The 24,644-nt window shown below is 36.8% G+C and overlaps 1 protein-coding gene across 16 annotated transcripts in view; it reads right to left on the bottom strand.

Annotated features, from left to right (window-relative positions):
• Positions 1–24,644, bottom strand: part of BLTP1 (bridge-like lipid transfer protein family member 1) — a 246,531-nt gene that overhangs the window by 43,902 nt on the left and 177,985 nt on the right. For 11 of the 16 annotated variants that reach the window (XM_073341048.2, XM_073341041.2, XM_073341040.2 and 8 more), the window contains 14 exons: positions 23,462–23,706; positions 22,340–22,445; positions 18,268–18,365; positions 17,755–17,940; positions 16,074–16,242; positions 15,291–15,502; positions 13,553–13,751; positions 12,769–12,828; positions 8,825–9,051; positions 7,844–7,974; positions 5,582–5,705; positions 4,221–4,330; positions 1,963–2,053; positions 1,289–1,351 (listed from right to left, as the gene is read on the bottom strand). In XM_073341048.2, coding sequence (XP_073197149.1) covers positions 1,289–1,351; positions 1,963–2,053; positions 4,221–4,330; positions 5,582–5,705; positions 7,844–7,974; positions 8,825–9,051; positions 12,769–12,828; positions 13,553–13,751; positions 15,291–15,502; positions 16,074–16,242; positions 17,755–17,940; positions 18,268–18,365; positions 22,340–22,445; positions 23,462–23,706 — 2,021 coding nt within the window. Of the gene's footprint in view, positions 1–1,288; positions 1,352–1,962; positions 2,054–4,220; positions 4,331–5,581; positions 5,706–7,843; positions 7,975–8,175; positions 8,374–8,824; positions 9,052–12,768; positions 12,829–13,552; positions 13,752–15,290; positions 15,503–16,073; positions 16,243–17,754; positions 17,941–18,267; positions 18,366–22,339; positions 22,446–23,461; positions 23,707–24,644 lie in introns of all 16 variants that reach the window. The other 5 variants (XM_073341045.2, XM_073341046.2, XM_073341051.2 and 2 more) reach the window with 2 other exon arrangements.

The following is a 24,644-nucleotide window of genomic DNA, read 5'->3' as shown; positions in this document are numbered from 1 at the left end:
TTCTCTTATACATTATGCTCTTCTTTTTAGAAAGTTGGATAAAAGTGACTTGATGGGAAGAAACTTTAGAGACGCATTTCCAAAAAGTGGTTCCAACTGTTTTGGTGCACTTTGCATCAGCAAATACCCCCACACAAAGAGTTTTCAAGCCCTTAACACCTGTATATGCAGGGATAGAGTCTAAACAACTGTACATGCAGGTGTTAGACTAACACATGTGCCAACGAAGTGCTAGTGGCATAAAACTGTGGGGATTGTTTGTGTATTCAAATGGGTGTTGAGTGGAAGATCCTTTGATAATTTGCTCCATGCTTTCATTATGGCCTTTCACACATCCAGCACCTGACTTAACACTACTTAATATTTGACAGTCTTTTCTAAGCTGTGGAAAATTAATGGAAATGGATATTACAAATGAATGGAACCTTTTGATACGTTCTGTGTTATAAGGTATATAAAAGAACTCAGCAAAGCACAATTCTGCCTTTCCTTTTGTTCTCAGAAATGAGCTATTTAGACATCAGCACTCTAAGGTGATCTGAAAAAGCATTCCAACTCAGAACACTTATAAAAGAAGAATAGAGGAAAGGTGGAAGGGAAAAAGTTAGATGACTGTCTTCTAAAAGGTGTACTTAATTTCTTCCATTCAATATGTCTAGAGTATCTTTTTAAAATTAAAAGTTTGGTTTTTTGGGTTTTGTTTTTTTTAAAGTAGGTGAGTTGTCTGGGCACTAATTTTGACAAACTGGTTATCCTGCTCCCTTTAAATAAGGTATCTTACACAACTGTACCAGATATAGGAATTCTAATATCAAATTATGATGCTTGATGGCTTCCCACCTTGCAATTATATTCCATCAGTGTTGGTGCCTACACTCTTGGGACACCTTTGTAAAAGATTAAGATAAATGTGTGGGCACTGAGTCCTTCTCTACAGTATGCTCTGCATATAAGAATAGATCATGGCTTGCCTTATTGTCGTCTCCATAATTTAGATCAGACTTGATCAGGGCCTTTGTAAATATGCAAACAAAATAGGTCATTACTAGTTGTACAAAAAACTGCAAAATTTAAGCTACATATGGGGATGTAAGAATCTTTGAGAACTTAATTCATCATGTCCACCTATAACTTTTTACCCGTTTAAACTTACTTAAAATCTTTTTTAAAAAACTGATATACATTCTGCTGAGTGGCGTTTGAAAGAGAGATGAACAATTGAAGAGCAGCTGCCAGTGAGGTGAATTAGTGCTATGGCAAAGTATATATTTTTTCTTTTTACAAGTACCTGAAAATACCCTTCCCCTTGACAGCTGGATTGCTGTGGAATCCCCAAAACTGTTTTATTCAACTTAATTAAAAATGAAAAAGAAAAAAGAAAATTAAAACAATTACCATAGCATGAGTCATTCAAAACCAACAGCAATGACATATTTAGGAAGGATGGGGGGCGGGGGGAGAAAGAGAAAGGGGGACAACATATTGCAACAAAAAATCTGACATTTGAATTATACATTTTAAACATACAAATGGACATGTGTGTCAGACTATAGCAAACTCAGAGAATGTTTATTTAATTAATAACCATTTCCAAAATGCTAAACAAGGCTGAACATTAGGATATGACTATTGTGCATATTTGTTAAAAATAGCAATAACACGTTAACCATGTGTATTATTTTTGCACATGCCAGCTTTTGGTCTGAGGATACCTGGAAGTGAACCTTGTTAAAAGTATAAACTAATCTATTTAAAGAAGTAAATGAAAATTCTTTAGTTTGATATTTCCATTATTAATTTCTGTGTTAAGATAGATGCCACGAGACTAAAAAAATTATCAAGAGGGATTGGCAATTAAAATCTTCGTAAGTATATTTAACTGAGGTACTTCCAAGTCAACATGGTATTTAATCTACTGTAGCATGGTATACTAATTAAATTGGTATGTAGGGTATGCCTTACAGGGTCCTGTATGTTGAAGGTTACTCTGGGTCCAGGAGACGCTGCATCTACACGGATTTCTGGGAGCTCTTCACTGTCTCCTAGTCGAGAGCTACAAGCAAAATATAAAAGGAATAAATAAGCTATTACAAATTTGAATGTACTTGCTACGTTTAAAAGTTCAATAACTACACAAAAGCTGTTGCAATAAAAGTATAAAGCATCAGTCAATGCTTAACATTATATACAAATGAAATGGTATTAAATCAGTGTTCAAGCATTTATGGCACATAAAAAGGAAAAAGATGAAGTTTCAAATGACTTTGGCCAGCAGTTCACTTAATTTTGCGGGACTTTGTTTTTATTTTTTACTCTTTTCAAGCACAGGCCAAGAAGCAGAAAGACAGATAAAAAAATAAAATGTGTGTGACTTGTCACATGGAATGAAGTACAACTGGCAGATAGTGCATATTCACAAAATAACTCAAATACAGACAATCTTTCAAAACTAATGAAATCATTATGACATATTTGCAGTGCAAATTTACAACTTCTCATTCACAATTTAACAACTCACTTAAGCATTTCTTGATAGGCTAGCCAGCTGAATATACTACATAACACAACATTTTATTAATCTTCCCAACAGAATTCCTAATTCTCTGAAGATGATTTTTCTTAAAAGGTGAAGTGAAATGCTTTCTACCTGCCAGGATTTGAGTTAAGAGTCTTCACAGTTGCACTCCTTCTACTGTGTAAGGTATCAGTAATGCTAACCAGTTCAGAAGAAACATTAACCTGTAAAATCCTATAATCTTGCAATGCAAGTAAAAGACGAATTCACTTTGATCCATTTTGTTTAAAGCCATTTGTAATTTGGAAGAGCTATTCTCTGATATTTTGGGATCTCTATTAATATTTTTTTTAGCTTCAATCTACCTTTAAAACTAACGCTCAAAATTGTCAACCAATTTGTCTTAACTTAAAAATGTCTATAATTGATGGAGAAGATCCTTATAGTTCTAATAGCCAAGTTCCCGCTCCTGTTTTATTTTTTTTAAACCTAGTACTGTATTTTATTGCTGATTAAAATGCCACCAATATTTTAAAATCCAAACCCTCCAATATGTGTGTTTTCCTTCTGCTGATTCTACAACAGCAACATGCTTATTCACAAAGCAACAGACACCAAGCAAAGTTGATGCACTATATTCTGCTATGAGAATTGCAACTTGCTGCTGCGAGCTTCAGAATACTTGGAAGAAGGAGAAAAGGAAATCATTTCCTGAACTAAAAAGTTGCCTTCCCTCCACTAGTAGTTAAATCCTTTTTCTAATATGAGGACAACAGAGTGTAAAAATCAAAGGGATAAATTGTGTCCTCTTTACTTATTAGCCGTGCCTGCTGCGCAGAACCTTCAAATGGGTTTCTTAAAAGTCCTGCAAAATGACTACATAAAAGTGACACCTTTCTCCTCAACCAGTTGGCTCCCTGAACGCATTCAGAGTAATATCTGATGATTTTACTACCTTAAAGTTTACCACTTCTTAACTCTTAGTCCTGCAGAGCAAATACTGCTCTGGAAGAAGGAGATGGAGTTTATTCTGCTTGTCGATCATCTCAAAATAGTTAGCCAAATTTAAATTGTAGCATCTTGGAGGCTGATGTGAGAGCCAGAAAGATCTCAATTTAACTTTCAGAGGCCAGGTTCAGTTTCCATGGCAGCAGTTCAACCCCCCCCCCCACTCTTTAGCTTCCAACAACTTTGGGTAAAGCTTTGCCTTTATAGATTTATGGATGAACTTAAACTTGATAGTTCAGCTGTGCATACTGACTAGGAAGTGTAGAAAACCACACACCTTATTAATTCTGCAAGATTTGAGCACTACGAATGTCCACAGTGAATATCTGTAATCATCAAACCTTCTGAGAAATGTGCAGACATTAGTTCTCAGAAGACAGACAAAACAAATATGAAATTTCTAAGTCAAGCTGCTTTGGAGACATGGTATGCCAAAAACAGATACTTCACAAAAAGAAAAACTTCATTTGTCAAACCTCCCATCTCTTGAAAACATTTTCTCAAATCCACCCTAAAATATATATATATATATATATATACACACACACACACATATATACACACACACACACTCATCACAATGGCAAAAGACCTCATGAAGCTCCACAATCAGATATTCTCCTTCTTGCAGTCTATTCTAACTTCATTACAGATCTCATCTTCCCACATGCATAGTCATTTGCCAAAAACACTCTACCTTGCCCTGTCCATTCTTTTTAGAGGTGGTCTTCCAGATGCTGAAATTGTTTTAGACCGGTTATAGCTTGGTTTGTAACCTAGGCCCCATTTGTCCTTCAGAGAAGCAGCCTAAACAAAAGAAAAATATATCTAAGATGTTGAGGACAAAAATAATGAAAATTATAAATAAACATGGGAATGTGGAAAAATTCCACTACTTAAAACATTTTATTTTACAGCCATGCAAACAGTTAGGAAAAAACTTTTACAAAATATTTTTTTTTGTATCATGTGCTCAAGGCACCCCTTTGCAGGCCTTTGCCCAAAATCTTCATTTTGACTGGTCTCTGGACGATTCACTCACCTTTCATACTAGCTGGCATTGGTACTTCCTTGCTGTCAGGAGAACAGAGTGGCCCCCAACCCAGTAGTTTGGGATCTGCCTAGCTGAATAAATATCCTCTCTTCATGTGATACTGCTGCAACTGTAGTTAGCACAGGAACATGAGCTACAGCCTCCTCATTTAAGCAGAAGCTCCCAACAGAATACTCTCTGAGAGGGGTCCCTTGCTTTGGGATGGACTCATATTTGGTCCAGAATAGCTCAAATGTCCCGGTCTTCAGGGTTTGCTACAAATACTCCTTTGCCATGATTTATGGCAGGGGGTGGCATGATAAGAGCAGGCATTTGTGGGTGAATGGGGACACTGTTTGGGTTGGAACTTTATTTCTGTTTGCGTATTTTCTCCTGCTTGCTGTTCTTATCTTTTGATTAATAAAAAGGCACCTCAATTCAGGAATAAGCAATTTCTTTTAGCACACATTATAAACCTAATAAAATAAATCAGCCAAATGGAATGTAACAGAGATTTTGCTCAGATACTCAAGCATGCTTATCGTTTTTGGATTCTTCTGGTGTAGTCAGGCAATGTTTTATGATCGCCGCCACCACCTCTGAAAGCCTGAGTTTGAATCTTGGCTAGTAAATTGTACAGCATTGCATATTATGGCTTTCAGATCTCTGGAAGCCAACTATTGTTTACTTTTTCTGAACATAGATATATTTAAAACTATTTAAAATATCTATTTTAAATAGTTAAAATAGAGATATTAAAATAGTTTTTTTCCTAAAGATTTGTCATAGAAAAGCAAACAAAAATCCACATAATATACCGTACCACTAAAATTCTGGTTTTCTATCTCCAGTAGTACAGAATAATCTGTTTTCCCAGAAAGTTAAACCATGTGTTTTATATATTTAATACTCCTTTTACCTTTCTTTTTCAGTGTCTTCCTTTTATTTATTTTTAATACGTGGAAGAGATACTTGCAAGTGAAAATACTTAGGAACTTGCCAAACACCGTTAGAAAATTGCTCACCCTCATGCTGGACCTACGTAGTTTTTTACGGACGTCTCGGCGAATGTCATTCACAGCTACTGACTCTAATTGTTGATAGCGCTGAATTTCTTGGTTTATGGTTCCTTCACTTGCACCTAGTTTTCTGGGAACAAGTTAGGATAGTGAGTTTTCCAGATGGAATGAATAATTAGTGAAGTTAAACATTACTTTCACCATTTCCTTTATCAACAAAACCTCTATACTGTATTCCTGTGAAAATCCTAAAGCCTTTCAAACATTACCCAATCAGTTTCTTGTTTTTCAGGAGTTTTCTATATATGGCTGTTGAGGGTCCACCATTATTTCACTATATAACTTTTGCCCATACTGTAACTTCTTTGCAAGGGCCCATGATTTCAAGGTTTTTACCTCTGTCACACATTCAGCAAACAGAAAAAGGGGTGTGTAACAAAATATACAAGATGTCAAACATTATATTGTGATGCCAACAGAGGTGGAGGAGGGATAGTTGCTAGAGAGCAACTCCCTTTGAAAAGAAAGTCTCCTAAAGAGAGCAAAGATTCCCAGCTGGAACAAATCTGTATCAAAATTAGAATTAAGTATTTTCGATGATCCTTAGTTCAAGAAAGCAGGCAGGGTATGGAAACCTCTTGCTAGAGATGCCAGGAGGAAGACTGAACTGTGGAAATTTCCAGGAGGAAAAAGCTTCCTACAATGGCAGACCAGACTGATCAGATCCTCTGAATACGAAAAGCAGAAGAAGAAAATCTCCTGTAGAAATAACGAACTTGAATGTAAACAAGTTTAGAAAGGAAACTCACTAAAATCCATGTTATTTTAAAGAGAACAGGGTTTGTTGATGCTACCATATGTTGAGGACAGAAAGGTGCAAACATAAATTTTGGTCATCACATTCACATGGTTACAAGCATTTCTTATCACATATTAACTGTGAATGTTCGTATATCAAATAGTTCAGTTACAACTGGCCTGCGACTGACTGCTGCTGGCAATCTTGTCTAAAGCTGAAATAGTAAAGTATGTCCATTCTTCATTATTATTTAACAACCAGTCAGCAACAGGCATTCTTTATCACAAGTGATCCCACTTTTTACTAAGATTGACCTAGCCTTCCACATGCCAAAAACGCAAATAAAATGTTTTCATATAAAACTCATAGCTGTCTCTTGCCATGAGCACTTTTGGATGACATTCTTAATTTTCCCTTTGTGTGTTTTATGGAGTATTACTGTGTCTGTGAATTATTTATATAATAAAATATATCATATAAATGCCATAAAATAGTTCATTTAGAGAGGTTTCTTCTTCCTACAGTGAACGGGATCTCATTCCAACTGCAAAGCACTGTCACTCCCAAGTCACAATCATATAGCTGGTAGCAGAAGTGCTACAAATCATGATGAACTATGGTTTGTCATTATATTGGAACTGCTGCCACATTGCCATCAGTGTGAGGCAAAACCAGAAATGAAAGATGCCTTGAGCCTAAGGAGAGCTTCCTGGGGATTTTAATGGCCACTTGTGCACCTGATTTTCTCTAGTAGAACCAGAACGATCAACGATTAAAAAAAACATTTCCTTTTGCAGATTGTATAGTCCCACCAATGCTGAAGCAGTAGAGGTAAGAAAAGGGAAAGCACAGTTTCAATTTGTTTTTCCCAAACTAAGAGGAGAGATTAATAAGACTGGCACTTTTCAGCTTGAAAAAGAGGTGACTAAGGGGAACTATGATAGAGATCTACAAAATCATGACTGGTGTGGAGAAAGTAAATAAGGAAGTGTTATTTACTCCTTTTCATAACATAAGAACTTGGGGTCACCAAATGAAATTAATAGGCAGCAGGTTTAAAACAAACAAAAGGAAGTATTTTTTCCACACAATGCACAGTTAACCTGTGGAACTCCTTGCAAGAGGATGGCCAAGACTATAATGGGGTTCAAGAGAGAACTAGATAAGTTCACGGAGGATAGGTCCTTCAATGGCTATTAGCCAGGATGGGCAAGGATGCAAAATCATTGTCTGAAGTGTCCCTTGCCTCTGTTTGCCAGAAGCTGGGAATGGACAACAGGGGATGGATCACTTGACAATTACCTCTTCTGTTCATTCCCTGTGAAGCACCTGACATTGGCCACTGTCAGAAAATAGGATACTGGGATTGATGGACCATTGGTCTGATCTAGTATAGCCTTTCCTATGTTCTTAAGTATTGGGGGAGGGGTTTTTTGTTTTGTTTTAAAACACAAGAAAAGCCAACTTACTTGAGGTCATCAATTACTTTGGCTTGTTCATTCAGTTCCCTAATATCTACTAAACGTTTCACAAATTTTCTTCCTCTCTGCTCTCCAACTTGGCTACCAGATGTTCCCTGTCGCCGATAATCAACAGTCTCCTATTGAAAATAACATTTCATTAAATTCCTTGTTAAACGTACAGAACCATTTTTAAGTTACAGGTACAATGAATTGTACACCCTAAATCAAAACACCGCATGCAAACACTATTTTTTAAAGTCAAAAGGCAGCTGATTTGAAATTTTCCAATGATTCAAGTCCCATCATTTGCTTAAAGACAAACATTAGCTACTACATACATGTCCCCATGAGCAAGACCTGCCCGCTCTCAAATGTGAACTAGAATGAGTAGAGTCACACATCGCTGCCCCCGACAGATACTCTACAGGAACGGAATATCGATGGTTTTGGGAGCTCAAACCCAACAGGTGATTTACAATCCGCTGCCCAAATGTTAACTTGTGTGCATCTCCACATAATGAAACTCCATCTGATTTCTAAATAATAAACAGGAATGTTAGTGTTTTAGGGTGGTTTTTCCCTAAAGCCATTACAAGATTCTTGCAAAATTGCAATTGTTTAAAGAAATAATTGCTAAAAAACTACTTAATATAAAACCAAAACACAAGTTGACACACAGTATTGTTTTTTGCTACTGAAAATTTTGTTCTTCTAGTTCGTTTGTAATGTTAGTATCTTCCATTGCTTGCTAGGATAATCAGAGTAACTGTAGCCAAAGTCTTCCAAAGCGGGTGCTTAAAGTTAGACACCTGAATGCATACTACGGCATCTAATAGAAAGGGTCTGAAAAAATCTCAAAGCTAACTGAGCTAAAATTTCCCCACCACATACATACACACGCGCGAATAGGAATTTTCTGAAGCTTACTGTTATGCCTAAATAATTTAACAAAAGAAATTTAGACACTATTTTTGTTGATTCTCTTACTGCATGTATAGTGGGAGACATGGTATCAACTTCGTCCTCATCCGACAGGTCAGCTATGTTTACAGAATTTAGGTCAGCAATGTCATCGACATCTTCTTCTCCTGTCAGTGTTGTGAGGGTATTACCCAAAGCATTTAATCTTTTCCCAATGTTAGGATCCATGTGGACATCAATACCGCACATCTTCCATAACACATTGAGAGTCCAGGTTCCAGCACTATTGCTTTCTGTTTAAAAGAGAAAATTTGCCTGATGATTTTTCTCTTCCTTGTAGCCAAGTTTGTCATTGTCTGCTTCTACAGCTCAGGAGACAGCACTAGACTTATCCATCATGGGGCGCTGCCTTGGCTCTGCCCACTTGTAAAAAGCTCCCAGTGAGACCTTTCCAGAACTGAATCACACTTTGAATACAGTTAACAGATATAGCTATTAAGTTTGTATTAAGATTTCTCTAATGAATATAAGGAAAATCTGATAGGCCAGAGGGAAAGTAAATTCTCCAGGGTGTGAAAGGCACAGTTAGCTACTAGAAGACAAACATGAAATATGAATTTCAATCTCTCTCTCTGAGCTAGGTTTACCATTTCCAACACAGGGATTCCAATAACAGTGAAAACCAAAGTATGGGCATGTGAGAAAATAATTTTTAACTCTTCACAAATCAGACTCTTGGAATTACTCAAATCACAAAGATTTTAATGGTTCATTAAAGCCTGCACCTGCAACCTCTGAATCTTGAGCATCTAATTTCTAGTGCCTACTGAATGGGTGAAATGGTTACCATGCTGGAGTTTTACATATTTCATCTTAAGAGGAGACGGAAGTTTCCAACCAAGTTCCACCATACAGTGCCAAACAGATATGGCTTAATGGACTTTGACTTGTTTAGAAGGAGCTAGAAGCTTTGTAAGCTTCTTTTATACAGTATTCTCGGCCATCTAGCTATGCTGAATTTGGTAATTTTTGTCTTTTAATTGATGGATGGTAGAGGATGAATATGGCTGTTAAGAACAAAAACTTTTTAGAAAGCTTAACAGTTACATCTTGACTGCTTTGCAGACATGAAGCAGGTGCCATACCTTCTCATTAGAAAGTGCTGAATTTGGAGAAAAAAGAAGAAAGGGAAATGTATAGGCAATATTCTGAGATAAATTTTCATAGTGTTCACAACGAGGATGGATTCCAAAGTCTCCTTTTTGAATGTCATGTTTACTGATTTAAATCTTTCTGATCCAAGATGGTCCCATTTCCACCAGATATTCTGGAAATGATCAGGACTGAATATGCTCCCGAGCTTTGCTTCCCCTTCAGCTATTGCCCCAATAGCTAAAAGATGTGAAAAGGTTATTATGGTCTGAGTTTGCTTCCTTGGGTTTGAGAATAAACAAGGAAATGTTTCTTACAAGAAGTTTTGTTGCATTTTCTGGGGTAGTCATTGCTCACAGTTTCCATCTGACACCTCCTTCTTTGGCCTTCTCCTCCATTATGGCTCTGAGGCAAGGTTAAGTTAGAGCACAGAGCCCCTAGAAGCTCCATTGAGCCATAGGTGCCAACTCCGTGGGTACTCCAGGGCTGGAGCACCCACGGGGAAAAACTGGTGGGTACTCTGCACTCACCGGCAGCCAAGCTTCCTACCCCGCCCCCAAACCCCAGCTCACCTCACCTCTGCCTCCTCCCCTGAGCACACCACATCCCCACTTCTCCTCCCAGCACTTGCCACCACGAAACAGCTGTTTCTCGGAGTAACAAGCTCTGGAAGGGAGGGGGGCAGAGCGGGAACGCAGCGCACTCAGGGGAGGAGGCAGAGACTTTGGGGAAGGGGTTGGAATGGAGGCGGGGCAGGGGCGGGAGAGGGGTGGAGTTGGGGCAGGATTGAGCACCCACCGGCGCCAGCAGAAGTCGGCGCTTATGCATTGAGCCACAAAAAAATCCCTGAAATGGGCTGCCAAAGCAAGCAAGCAAGATAATTTTAAAAAACTAGTTCAGAAATTCCTATCTGGAAGGTTTTTCATATGCTCTGTAACTTGAAAAGGCAGAGAGTCAGGGAACAGGGAACGTTTCACAAGTGAGCAGAGTCCTGTGTTAGCCCATTAAACTATAAAAGCAGAGGGACTATCCACTGCCAGAATGGGAATCTAACTATGTGGGAAGAAGAGCAGTTGTATAGTTTTGATCTATAGCCATACAATTATAAAATCTAAAACAGTTTACAGATATGCTAATTAATGCATACCCTAGGTAGATTACGGTGGGCATTAACTAGAAAAGTGACATGTTTTGCAATAAAAGACTGAGATTATCAAAGACATTTCTATATTTAAAATTATCTTCATAATATAGTCTTATACTTTAAAATACACCATGATTTTTAAACGAATACAATTTTATTTGTATACATCAAAGTATATTTCATTTTAGGTTTTTCTTGTTCCCTAATTTCTCTTGCTCCTCAAAAACATACCCCTTCTTGTCCATGTTCTAGTCTTCTTCCCAGTCTGAACAATCCTCTTGTCCAGTTCTATGTATTTCCCCCTCTTCTCCCACCTTTTGTTTTTTTTCTGTAATTTGACCTTTATCCGTTTTGCAATTCTGACTCCTTTCTCAGTTACCCTCCCCACTTCCTTGAAACCTGCTAAGACTGTTGGTTCCTCTCTTCCTCTCCTATCCCAGTGTTTTCCCTGTGGCCTGATTAGCATGCCCGGTAGCTCAATTTTTAATGGTTAAAATATAATGTAAAATGCAAGCCAAAAAGCACAAATGAGTCACATTAGCCCTAGGGAGGAATGGTGGACAACCCCAGAGCATCTGAAATATCTCTGCTGCCATGGATGTTTTATCCTCCTCCTTCAGGGCTGATTAAACGCCAAACACATTTGGACTAAAGAAAATATAATAGGTAACTTAAGCAAAGCATCCCATTATATTTCTGAAATCCAGAGTTTGCTCAAAGTGTTAGAGGGAGGATGATCCACCATAATTTTCATTTTCTTCCACCTGCATTCATTCCCTTTCCAGAAATTCCCTTTCTGCCCAGACTCAATGTATATCAACACCGCCGCTGGAAAATGGATTTTCCTTTGAGTGAAAAAGTTTTTGAAAACTTATCTGAACGAAAAGACAAAAATTCAATTTTTTTTGTAGGAAGAAAAATCCAGTTTTGGGAGAACCAAAGTGGAATTTTTCCACTTGTTGGCTGCCTGGCTACCTAGCTTCCCACAGGAGGACAGCTGGAAAGGACAATAAGTCAGCCAGCTGTGGGAGCCAGGAAGCCAGATGTTTGAGAAGCCTGGGGAGCTGGCTATCTGGGAAAACAGACTAGCCCAAGGAACTGACTTCTAGGAAGCCAGGCACAGCCTTGGAACTCACTAGGCAGGTACTGGAGTTCTTGGGGAGCCCGTTAACTAAGGACCTGGCAGCCCCACAGGTCGGCTGCTGGTGAGCCTGCCTGCCCGGTTGACTGACAGGAAAGCAGGCAGGGAGACAGGCTCACATCAAAATTTTTGATTAAACTGAAATATTTCTGCAGAATACTTCACTTCTGTTAAATCAATACTTTTCAGCAGAGAACTGTTTTCTCTGGAAAATTTTCAACCAGCTCCAATGATTATACTAAAAGGATTATTTTTATTTTGTATTAGTCACATTTTTTACACATTTGATCCAGCAGGTATTAAAGCCTATGATAGCTCGCTACTACCTTTTACTAATTTCTTGTAGCTAAAACCCAAGTCTGTAAGGCTACAAGGGATTGTTGAAAGCCCTCATGGACAAAAATAAATTGGGAAATGTGGAGCAGCTACTGTGAAAAGGGGGTATCAAAACAAAGCACAACCTTGAAATACACAATCACAATTAAAAAAAGCTATCAAGAGCTCACACCTGCACTAGAATATCCTACAGTTTATAAATGTTTTAATAATATAAAAATTGAATATAAACATTACCTGCAGCAGCCTGTCCTGCTGTCCTTGAACAGACTTCATAGGTGCCATCTGGCACTACACCTAAACATGAAATAAGCAGATGCTAGTAAGACAGATGTAATTAAACAAGTTTTAGATCTTCCTTACAAAATTCTTTTTGTACACTTGATCTAGGTAAGTCAAATGTCACGTTTGTTTGTTTGTTTGTTTATCATCAATCAGTAACACTACGGAAGTGATCATAATTTCACTTGGGCTGGCAAGTTTTCTTGGCAATTTTGCAAGCCTATTGCTGACATTTCTATATGCAGTAAGAAATGAAAAGAATCCATATTTAGCTGCTGAATACGGAAGATAAAGGGAAGTGTTATGAGAAAGCAATTTATTACACATTTTTGGACAAATAGGTTTTATGCATTTTTGCATTGTATTATAGTATTCAATAAAAATGTAATAAAATTAAATTAAATTAATATACTTAAAGCAATACTAAAAAAACAAAAACAAAAAAAAACTTTTCCAACCTGGTTAATGCAGATGGTACTACAAGGCAAATACTTTGTTGCAGTATATTACAATTCTTGCAAAAAGGACATTTATTGTTAAAAAAATTTAAGAATACTAAAGGGTGACTGGGGTTCACATGTAGGGTCCCACATGCCAGAGAGCTTTATTGGGGTTTGGAAATCAAATCTTCATCTCTTCCTTAGTCTCCTTCTGAACCGTCAAAGTTGTGAAAAAACATGGGAAAGGGTAATAGGGGACTAAGTTCCAGGGCCACCAAGACAAGATTAGAAACACTTACAGGCATTCATGACTAGATCCCCTCGTATTTCTGGTTTCCAGTCATCCCAACTCGTCTCAAAACCATCAGCAAAGCGGATACAGAAATTTTTAAAATGTCCTTTGCTAACCAGAGACTCTGAAGAGCAGGCAGTGATTAAAGTGCTTTCAATGGTCAGGACTAAAGCAGAGCCAGTGTCAAGATCTGCTGTGTGGTTAGTCTGCAAAAGGAAGAAGAGACTTGTACAGAAAAGGCAATTTACTGATAATCTCAAACTTTTTTTTTTTTTTTTTGCAGTTCAGAGGCTCATATCTTCCTCATACCCTCCTTGCCAGCTCTATAGAAACCCTCTCCAAAGCAGCAAGTCTACACATTCACAATGTCATGTATCCTTACTTCTCAGTAGTTACAGCATATCCTATGGCAGGGGTGTTAAATTCTTTTGGCCAGACTCCATGCTTAATTATGGTCTGTGGACTGGAATATAAATTCAGGACTTCATACTTCCCTTAATTCATAGCAGATTTCCCCACTGCCTTTGCAGCAAAACTGATTATTTGAAACTTTGATTTTCTTATAGTCACAAGCAACATCACTCAGGGAGAAAAACTGGTCCCTGTTAGGCTACCACTATTTCTGCCTTTTGTTTCTCTTCCTTCCTATCCACCTTTCACTATTTCTATTTCTCTCCTCTCGGTCTTTCCTTGTCTCTCTCTGTCTTTCCCTCTGCATTTTTCTTTCCATGCTGCAACTCCCACCTCTTGAGAGCTTCTCTCACACCCTCTTTCTTATTCCATCTGCTTATAAAATGATCAGCAATGGAGTGGTTAACACAGATACTGAAAAGTTGTCACTGGGCTTCAAAGCTGACAGTCCAATGAGATTAATATGTGACAGGTGGATACATTATTGGTAAACCAAATGTCTTCAGACATATGCAAGACTAGTTCCCCATGAAGACGTAAATCTATGGCATTGTCTAAACTAGAATGGATGATGTCAGCATATTAGCAAACGTGCAGACGTGTTTTGTGAAAGTTTAGTGTACACAGGTGGTGCACACACTGTTATAATGTGCTAAACTTGTCATATTGAAGCCTAATCTTCCTCCTGACTTCAATGTAATCTGCTTAGCATGTGTCAAAGCAAACACTGCCTTGTCTCAACTAGTCTTAAAATGTCAGTTAGCATGTGTTAGCTAATAAGTGCTAACATCACAATTTAAATCCTTTTCTGGACAAGGTTTATGACCAACTCGAGGTCTAAACACAACCAAAACTGTTACTCAAGTGAAAATTACATTAAAAATACTAAATAACGCTCATCACTTGTTTGAATAATCCAAACGTCAGTCAGAACGTTTTATCACATTTTTTAAAAAGAAACTTTGTAGGGTCTTGTTGTTTGTCTTCAATTATAAATGTCTGAAAACAGGTCTTAAACTGGAATTGCTGGCATAAATGTTCAAAAAGCATGCCCAACTTCACACACCTCAAAGGATTCTCAAAGTGCTGCACACTCAGCCTCTGAAAACTCAGAGCCCATTAAGTTGCCTCAAATTGGGCACATGGAAAATGAACTACTCACCATCAGTAGTCATTTTTGAAAATTAAGGCTACTACCCACATCATAAGTATAATATGGTGCTAGGGAAACATTAACATTTCATAAATTCTAAAAGCATAAAATATCAAGAAATTGCTACTTCGACAAAAAAAATCTACTACACTTCTCCCCACTCTTGATATTTTTCAAATACCTGTGGTGCATTTGTGATGGGCAGACAAATTCCCAAATCATGAACAGTTAGCTGAAGAAAAAGTGTCCCAAAAGCCTGGGCAGATGTTTGCTGGATTCCAGGTAACATATCTACCACTTCTTTTGTAGCCATGTGAATATCCTTATGTAAAGCCAGTCTCTGTTCATTCCAGTTGTCATAAGCAGCCTTGTAATTCAGCCAAAATAGCACAGCTTTATGAAGAAAAAAAGTTTCCAACAAAGTTAAAATAAAATGGCACAAAAATATTGTTCATTGTAACAAGACTAAGGTTTGATTTTTTTGTTTTTGTCTTGTCACCATATATTAAAATACAATGGATATATATTTGTACACACACACACTTTTATTTCCCAGGAGCAATGTGCTTTTGTTGCCAAGAACAAAATAAAATAAGACGGATTATAAATGCTAAGGGGTAGAGTGCCAAGTTAACAGAACCCAAGATGCTGATACACTCAATGCTGCTGATGTTGGTATATATTTACATAAACCATTTCATCTATACCAACTGAAAAGGCATCTTCCCATCAGTTCAATTTTTTACTCTAAATTAACATTAGTACACAACAAACTTCCTAACCAAACTCTGAGAACTATACTTACAGTTGTAGTTTATTTTAGACTACAAATAAATTCAGATTTATAAATATCAAGCATTTCTTTTTTTAAAGAAATGTACAGAACTTGTTCAATTTGAAAACAAATTTGTAATGATTCTCTACTTTCTAGCAAAAGAGAAATAGAAACAGCACCCAACAGTACCTCTGTCAAACGCCACAGGCTGAGCAAAGACAATTGGCCTGTTCAAAGTAATAAGCACAGCCTCTCTATCTGATGAACCACTGATTTCCTCTCTTAGAGCATTTCTTAATCCAATTCTTGTCTTAAAATAAGCAACTTGATGGAAGTCAGAACCTGCTTCTTCATAGACCTTAAAACATTTGAAAAATACAATAAAATCATATTGAATTATGACTAACAGACAAATAATAAATTTAAAATGGGGATGCCCCATTTTGTTTTACTCTTCAGTTTGCAATATGCTCTTAAAAAGCATATTGCTCTTAAAAATATGCTACTACATTTTGACCTAAGTTGGCAAATATTGGTTATTTTTCTGTGTTTCTTAAATAACATATGCCAACATATCTCTCTACATTCACTTGATGCATCAGAATCCTCTCTGAGGAAAACCACCATCTGAATACAAGTTTGTTAAATTTATGTTCTCTTTCCGACCCTCCAGAGAATCCTAAATACTGTATTTCCCATAAAATCAGTGATTTCGGAAGATAGTAGTGGATTTAAGAATCTAGGAGATGTAATTACCAATTTAAGACAAATAAAGTAGATCAAGATTTAGGTTTCACAAATTAGGATCTAATCTTATTCCAGGTATGTACGCTAGAAATAGCATTGAAATCAATGGAAATTTTGAATTTGGATCAACTAAAGTATTAGGCCATTAGTGTCTGCAATACAGTGGGGCAATTTTTTTGGATGAATAAACTATGTTGAAAAATGCAGTTCTCATTCACTGGAAACCATTCATAAATTTGACACAAATTAGCTGAATAGTTTCAGACAGAATTTTTTTTTTCTGGCTTGATTCACACAATGTGGGGGAGTTAGGGTATAAGAGTATAAGACATAAGAGTATAAGTCCATCTTATAACTTCTAGCCCAGTGGGTCAGTGCACTCACCCTAGATGTGGGAGAGCCTGGTTTGAATCTGCTCTGGAGCAGGGATGGAAATACAGTTCTCCACCCAGGTTTGTGCCCTAACCACTCAACTAAAAAAGTTATAAAGGGGGCTCCTTCTCCACTACCCCCCCCCAATTTTTATGAATTTAGTTCTTTAAAATGCCCAGAAGCAAAACATTTTAGATAGGAAAACATGTTTGGTTTATCCGAAAATGGACTTTTCAGTTCTGGTTCAACCTGAACCATTTTTTTCTGCAATATTTCACAACTGCCACCAAACAAACAATAAAAGCAGTTATTTACCCAGCTCTAGTCCCTAGTTACAGAAGTGCTAAATGAATTATTATAATAAAATACATTTGATACTCCCTCTGATTTATCATGAATTACTGTTCACAGTGAACATTTAGCCCTTTTTCCTGAAAGCCATCTTTAATGAGGACATTGAAATTCAACTCTAATGCCAGACAATCAATTTCAACTACTGCATAACAGCACATGCTGAATATATTTAGGTGGTAATCTTTATTGATTCTGAACTGTGGATGCATTCTAAAGCAATTGTTTTAAATATTTTCCAACTAGAGGTCTAAAGAAATCAAGCTAGTCATATCCTAGCAGAGTAAGATTAGAGAGTTTTGTTATATTCTTTTCAAAGCAGAAGATACTTGTCTTCATAACAATGGAGAAGTAACATTACTAGGCTTTCCTAACACACACAGAGTTGCTGTCAACTAACCTGATGTTTAACAATTTGTCCCAATGCCAGATTCAGATCCACTTGGCATTTACCGAACAGTTTAAGGTAGCTGGTACTTCCAGGCATTGCTTTGGTTTGTATTCGGTTTGAGAGCTCAAGTTCTATCAATCCAGTTTCAAATCTCACGGCCCTCATTGATGGAGTTGTGGCTGTCACTTGAATTCCCTAGCAAACAATGAAAGAAAAGTTTTTTAGGATCTGCTTCAAAGGCATCCTTGGTGAAAAAATATTCTTAGACATGAAACAGGAAAGGGAGTAAGGATTTTTCCATAACACTTTGCATTTAGGGCATTTCAAAAGATCACAAAGATCAAAGACAGGCTTCTTTCTTGCTTTTTGTTAATTAAGAGAGATTTCCATCCTTGTCTAACACTGACTGATTGTTATCTGACATTTCATTTGTGACTATCTCAGGGAAATTTTTGATTTGTTTGGTTTCAACATATTCAACCACTGGCAACAGCTTGAGAGATTTACTGGTCATAAAGTTACCTTAAATTGTAGGCTCAAAGAGTACAGGAGAATTTTAGGCTTCTCTCCATCTGTTGTACCATCATGTTCATTCCAAAGAGGAATTGGCTGCTCCCCTCCTGCACGTTAAAAACTATTTTCAATGTTTTAACAAAGAGCACTTTTCATACAGTATAGAAATAAAAATTATCTTTAAATGTGACTCACTGAATGTAACCAACCATTAGAGAACAGTCAGTTCTGCAGTAAAGAATTATAATAAGCATAAATTTGGAAGTTCCAGAAGAATAAGACCTACTTGGGGGTGTATTCTCAGCTCATGGGAGTAGCACTGCTAATGGCCCACTACTATAGATTAACACATTTTTTGCCTATTCCCATCAAGTCAAGGGGGGTGTCTAAGATGGACAGAGACTTCTCGCACTCTCCAAATAACACCCACAGAACAACTAGCACCTGCAGAGAAAGGGTATCATTTAGATCACAAAGAATTGCTCTTTACCAGCAGCACCTGATATGGACTGAATTTAGCTAACAACAAGGACCAGTCACTTGACCAAATTTATTAAGAGGTATGCAAAAAGGTGGATTAAAAACAAATAGTTACTTTAGAGTGAGTGTGAAGGAGTCCTCTGCAAAATCTTTTGGTGTCCTTGGGAACATGTTTTTAAACCTTTACTTTGGCCTCCCTCCTCCCCACCTCACATATACTTCTGGTTATAAATAAAAGAAACAATCCTTTCGGATGAGGACACAATGGTATCTTCTGTAGAGTCTATCAATATTCCACCACAGCTGACAAAAAGGGGTTACTATTGGAGTAGCACAAAGAATTCCATCTCCCCTGCAACTCCAATTTTTCAAATCTCTATTATCACTCAAACTTAAAATAATTATGCAGAAATGTGGTGATTTTTTAAATTTTTAAGTGACTTGGTGTACATGCTCACAGACTATTTCATCCTCCTCCAAAACTTAGTTTTGATGCCCTTATTTGCTTTTCAATATCCTTTCTAAACTTTGGTGACTAATAGAACTGAGCTAGATGGATTTTTTGGATCACTGGCAATTTTGAAAAATTGAAAAGAATAGTAATTTTGGGATGAACAAAACGATTTATTGCAACACTGAGCATTTTAATGTTAATTTTAAAAATAAAATTAAGGGAAAGTTCAAAACAAAATTCAAATTAAAAAATGGAAACATTTCAGTTTGAAGACATCAAAATGACATATAGATTTTTCAGTTTTTGGTTTTTGTTTCAAACAACTTGGCAAAATCAACACAAACTTGTTAAATGTTTTGGTGCTGCTGAAACCGCATTTTTTTTTTTGCCAAAAATGTTTCAGTTTAAAAATATCACCCAATTCTAGTGACTACAACTGAGTATAGTGTTCCAGAGGTGGTTACACTGCGGGTCTGGAGAGTGGCAAGAATAACTTCCTAGTTTTCAATAAGTACACTGAGCTCAGGCTATTTTTGCAATGGTATTTCAGCGAAGTAGTTTTTATTGTGGCATCCAGGTAATTTATTATTTTTTTTAAGTAGTTACTGATTGCAAGTAGAGTCCCCCTCAACCCTCCCCTTCTAAGATGAGCTCTATTCCCTCCCTGAGATGTAGTGCTTCACATCCGTTAGCTGTGAATCCCATCCTGTCGAGTGAAGCCCACTTCACTTTTTCTCTATCTTCCCGTATATTTTTTACCCTTCTAATTTTGGTGTCATTGGCTAACTTGATCATGCTTGAATTTATACCTTCCTCTTGAGAATCAGTGGAAATCTTAAAGAATAAAGGAGCCAAAATTGACACTACCAGTACTCAGCCCAATGCTGCTCTCAACTTGGAAATATGACTGCTCTGTATTCTCTGCTCATCAACCAGCTTCTTCTCCATGGTATTTTAATTTGTTCTAACTGGTATTCATCTAATTACTTTAAGTTTATAATGTGCCACTAAAATGAATGCCTTAAAATACTAAGGAGACACCACAGCCACCGCCTTCACTTATTACATTTATTGTAACATTCAAGTAATTTACTCAAGTTATTCTGACTACAAGCTCTTTAATGGCAAGGACCATCTTTTTGTTATGTTTGCCTAGCCCTGATTAGGGCCTTGTGATAGACAGCAATACAAAAATCTATTATAGTAATACCAATGTTTTTAAAAAGACTTTGGATTGGTTGGGAACAGCTTCACTTACAATCTAGAAGACTCAACAAACAGCATGTTAATGAAATCCACAGATAACAGTAAACTGGGAGGAGACTGAACATCAGTGAAGACAGAGAAGCCTTCTCATTTTAATATTCTAAGTTTCACTGTGAAGCTATTTTAATGGAATAATGATCACTATTAAAGCTTTTTCTTCCAGACACTCTCATACCGATTATTATATGCTGAGATATTTTGCCTGGAATAAACAACAAGCTGATGATTTTTCTGGTTCTTCCTTCCCACCCTTCTTAAAGATAGGTACCTCTCCTGACTTGCATGCTTTATTTCTTTTCAGAGGTTCTGAGATTTCCTCCACTAGATCTTTAAACTCTCTTGAGGTAATCTCATCTGGACCTATATATTTATATATATTTAGCTGCCAGACACTTGGTCCTTATTTTGCTTGTTACCCTTTGTTCTGGGTCTTTGCAACTGTTTTTTCTCATAACATGTCCGCTTGCTTCTCTATATTTTCCTTAAAGCTTTCTAAACAAACAAAACAAAACAAAACCCAACAAAACTAAACTAAAAAAAGTACATTAAAAACAGCTATTTGTATATTTTAGTTCTTTTGGACTCTTCACTTACCTATTCTTTGTAAGATTATTTTCCACAGATATACAAGCCCTCTACACGCCTGTTTATGGACCTTCTATTCCTTTTATTCGCCTGATGGTTTTATTTTGGCTTTTTACCTTGCCTCTAGATTCTTCAATAGACAGCTTAGATTTTATTTATTTAATTCTTTCCTTTTCTTTTTTCTCATGCAGTTCTCTAGTTTATTTTTTCATTAATTCTTAATTTAGTTACATTTTTAAAAAAAATCTTCTGTGCCACTTTAATTTATACTTGTATATTAGGCTTTTGAACTTGTTTTTATTCAGATCACTTCTCTACCCATTTTCCAATTATTACTGTAGACAATATCTCCAATTTTCTTCAATTTAAGCAAGTGTGTTACAGAAATATGTAATGTTCTAATGGGATGTATTTTCCCATAACTTTTCTCTACAAGAAATATTAATCCAATTCATATATAGTCACTTGCTCTCAGGTTTCCTCATTGTTGGTTCACGTCAGATCAATTCATGTTATTTCTTTCGGCCTTTGGAAAAATAAGCTTTCCTTCACTAAATTTAAACACTTCTGTGATAAACTGTCACTGTATGATTACAGTCACATTTGCTTTTCATCTTCAATCATGCGGTAGAATTCTCAGCTGGTAAATTGGTATAGCCCTAGAAAGTCAATGGAGCTATGCCAGCTAAGGATCTGTTTTAATACACTTTTATTTGTTACCCAATAAGCATAATTTACTAAAAACAGTATTTTACATAATAAGAACAAACGTGGTTCTGAAACTAATTTTCCTATCCACTCTACCACAAACAACAAATTGTACCATTCTAACCCTGATCAAATGTCCTTCCATATAGCTTTGTAAAAATCCTCAAGTAACTTTTTGTAGTGAATGCTATTTTTCTCTTGCAAACTTTCACAAAGCTGCAAGCTGATCTGACTGGACAGAAAGCAATGTTACAGACAGATGCTAACGTTCAGTGGATTGTTTGGTAGAATTACTTTTGCAATTAATAGACAGCACCCTTGCACGGCAGCTCCAGTGACTCAAGAAAGAGATTAACTATGTCACCCACAATGTTCTCCAAAGCCACAATTCTACCTAACCAAACTTCTTTTCCTTGTGTTGCTGGCCTCTGATACTACTACTGTGCTACAGTGGAACCAGAAAGTGGTGGTGTTCTTGGTGACATAAGAACAGCATACATGGGACAGGTAGAGATTGCAGATATGTTAGGCAGCACCAAAAGTCTTCAAGCTAAAATTTTAGTGAAATCCTCAGGTAGTTCATCTTACCTGACACCTTCTGTATGACTTCGTTGACTTCCTTCATGAATACTTTTTGTACAAATACTAAATGATTTAGAAGGTCAGTTGTGAGATTATGTTCAAAGGAACCAACCTGCCAGAAAATATGAAGATTATTTTGTAAAATTTTAAAATATAGGTGTGATATCTGTGGTCAATGCAATACCGTTTTAAGTACTGACTGCATCAGAATACAGCATAACAATGGCACATAATGTCAGATACATTGATGTAATTATTGTTAGTAAACAATGATTTTTTAATTGTGCCACTGTATGTGGAACAGTTTTCTCTAGTATAATTTTTTGATTATAAGTAAGTAACAATAAATAAGGGGGAAAGTGCGTTATGTCAACTACTATAATAGGAGCAAAGGCAGAATACCAGTACTGAATTATCAACAACAGAGAATTGCAAAGCTCATTCAGCTTTTTGTAACGTCCAAATGGTAAGTATAATTTGACCAGCTTTACAGAAGGCTTAACTAAGGCATAAGCAAGTTAAATGAACTGCTTCGTGTCATATAGTAAATTGTTAACAGAACTGGGAACAGAAGCCATGTGTCCTGACTCCCAAGGTCCTTTATTCTAAATGCTCTTGAAGAAAAACACTACTGATATGTGCAATACCTGATAAACCTAGTTATTAACTCTGAACTCTGATGCTTTAAGAAATATTATTTCTACACTGGGAATTTTCTAACAACTGTTACCATGCTCTGTATTCTTTAACTTTATTGAAAACAAGTTTGGTAAAAAAACTTTAAATTTAAATACTTCCTAATATTAGTCAAATTTTAAATGGAAAATAGAAACACAATTCTGTTACTAATCAGAGTAACACATTTAGAGTAAATTCAAACCAAGGCTAAATCTCTACACTGGTAAGGTGTGTCTGGAAGCAGAAAGCAGCAAAGGTTAGATTGGGAAATACAAAAACACAGCAGCATGTTGGAATTCTCTGAGAAGCATACAGATCATCAGAAGTCTCAAATGTGAGAGCAAATACCAACCAAGGAGTTTAGGAAGCATGCCAAACAGGAATATATATAAAAATACTGTATGAAACTTAATTGAAGTAACAAAGAAATTGGCTTTCTTCAATGCCTACCTCAGCCACGCAACGTAAATAGTTCCCTTGTAGATAATAGCCCTGTTTAGTAGGTAGCTCATCTATACTCCATATTTGATCTGAATAGGTGTCATGTTCCTCCATGACATATTTGCCTGACATAGTGACAGGGGGAAGATTAAGACTTGCTGAAGGAGGAATGGTAGACATATCAGTGGCAGAAACTTTTGATGTGAATCGTAATCTGTGATTTGGAAGTTCAAATGTAAACCTTGTTTGAGCACCTGTCAAGAAAGAGAAAAGTATGTATAATGTTGGCCCAGAAAGAACAAATATTTCAAACTTATAGAAGTTAAGAAAATTAGTGGAACCAAACTGAAAGCTCAAACTGGAGGCAAGATTGAGAGCACAGTAATGTAACGGTTATAAACAATTAATTCTCAATTTCTTGGGTTTTTAACCTAATTAAATTTTTTTAAAAATCCAAACATTTGGAATTATGTAAATGCATAGTTAAGGTAGTCAAAACAACCCAACTCTGTATCTGTACTGATAACCTGTGAAAATAAACTCAAGACAACCTCATTCATTCATAACAGTTTCATCTCATCAGGGACCACAAAACTCTATATACTAACACTCCTCGGTATTTTTAAAAAACTCTTGGTGTTGTGGAGAGTCCAAATGGCAATATCTTGTACTAGTAGTGATTTGGCTCCATTGTGAATCTCAAGTACTTCCTATGGGCCAAGTGAATGGCTATGTGAAAGTGCTCATCTTGGATGGAATGACTGACGTGTCACCATTTTGAATCTGAGGTGGTGTATATATTTATTCAGTCTCCTGAGGTCTAGGAAAGGACAAAGGGCCCCTGTTTTCTTTGGGATAAGGAAATATTATGAGCAGAAGCCGCCTCTTCTCTTTACGCCTGAGATATTCCCTCTAGGGTCACTGTGTTTTGCAACAGGCTCTTGTGAGAAAGGTTACTCTTGTGAAGAGCAACTGGGCTGGGGGGGGGGAGGGTCAACTGTGGAAATGAATAGGGTAGTCATAGGCAAAATGTCCATACCCACTTGTCTGTTGTGACAGTAGACCAAGGGTATGTCTACACTACAAAATTAGGTCGAATTTATAAAAGTCGTTTTTTTAGAAATCGGTTTTATATATTCGAGTGTGTGTGTTCCCACAAAAAATGCTCTAAGTGCATGAAGTGCATTAACTC

The sequence above is a fragment of the Lepidochelys kempii genome, chromosome 4 (genome assembly GCF_965140285.1).
Source record: "Lepidochelys kempii isolate rLepKem1 chromosome 4, rLepKem1.hap1, whole genome shotgun sequence".
NCBI lineage: Eukaryota > Metazoa > Chordata > Testudines > Cheloniidae > Lepidochelys > Lepidochelys kempii.
This window is presented reverse-complemented; position numbering and strand designations above follow the sequence as displayed.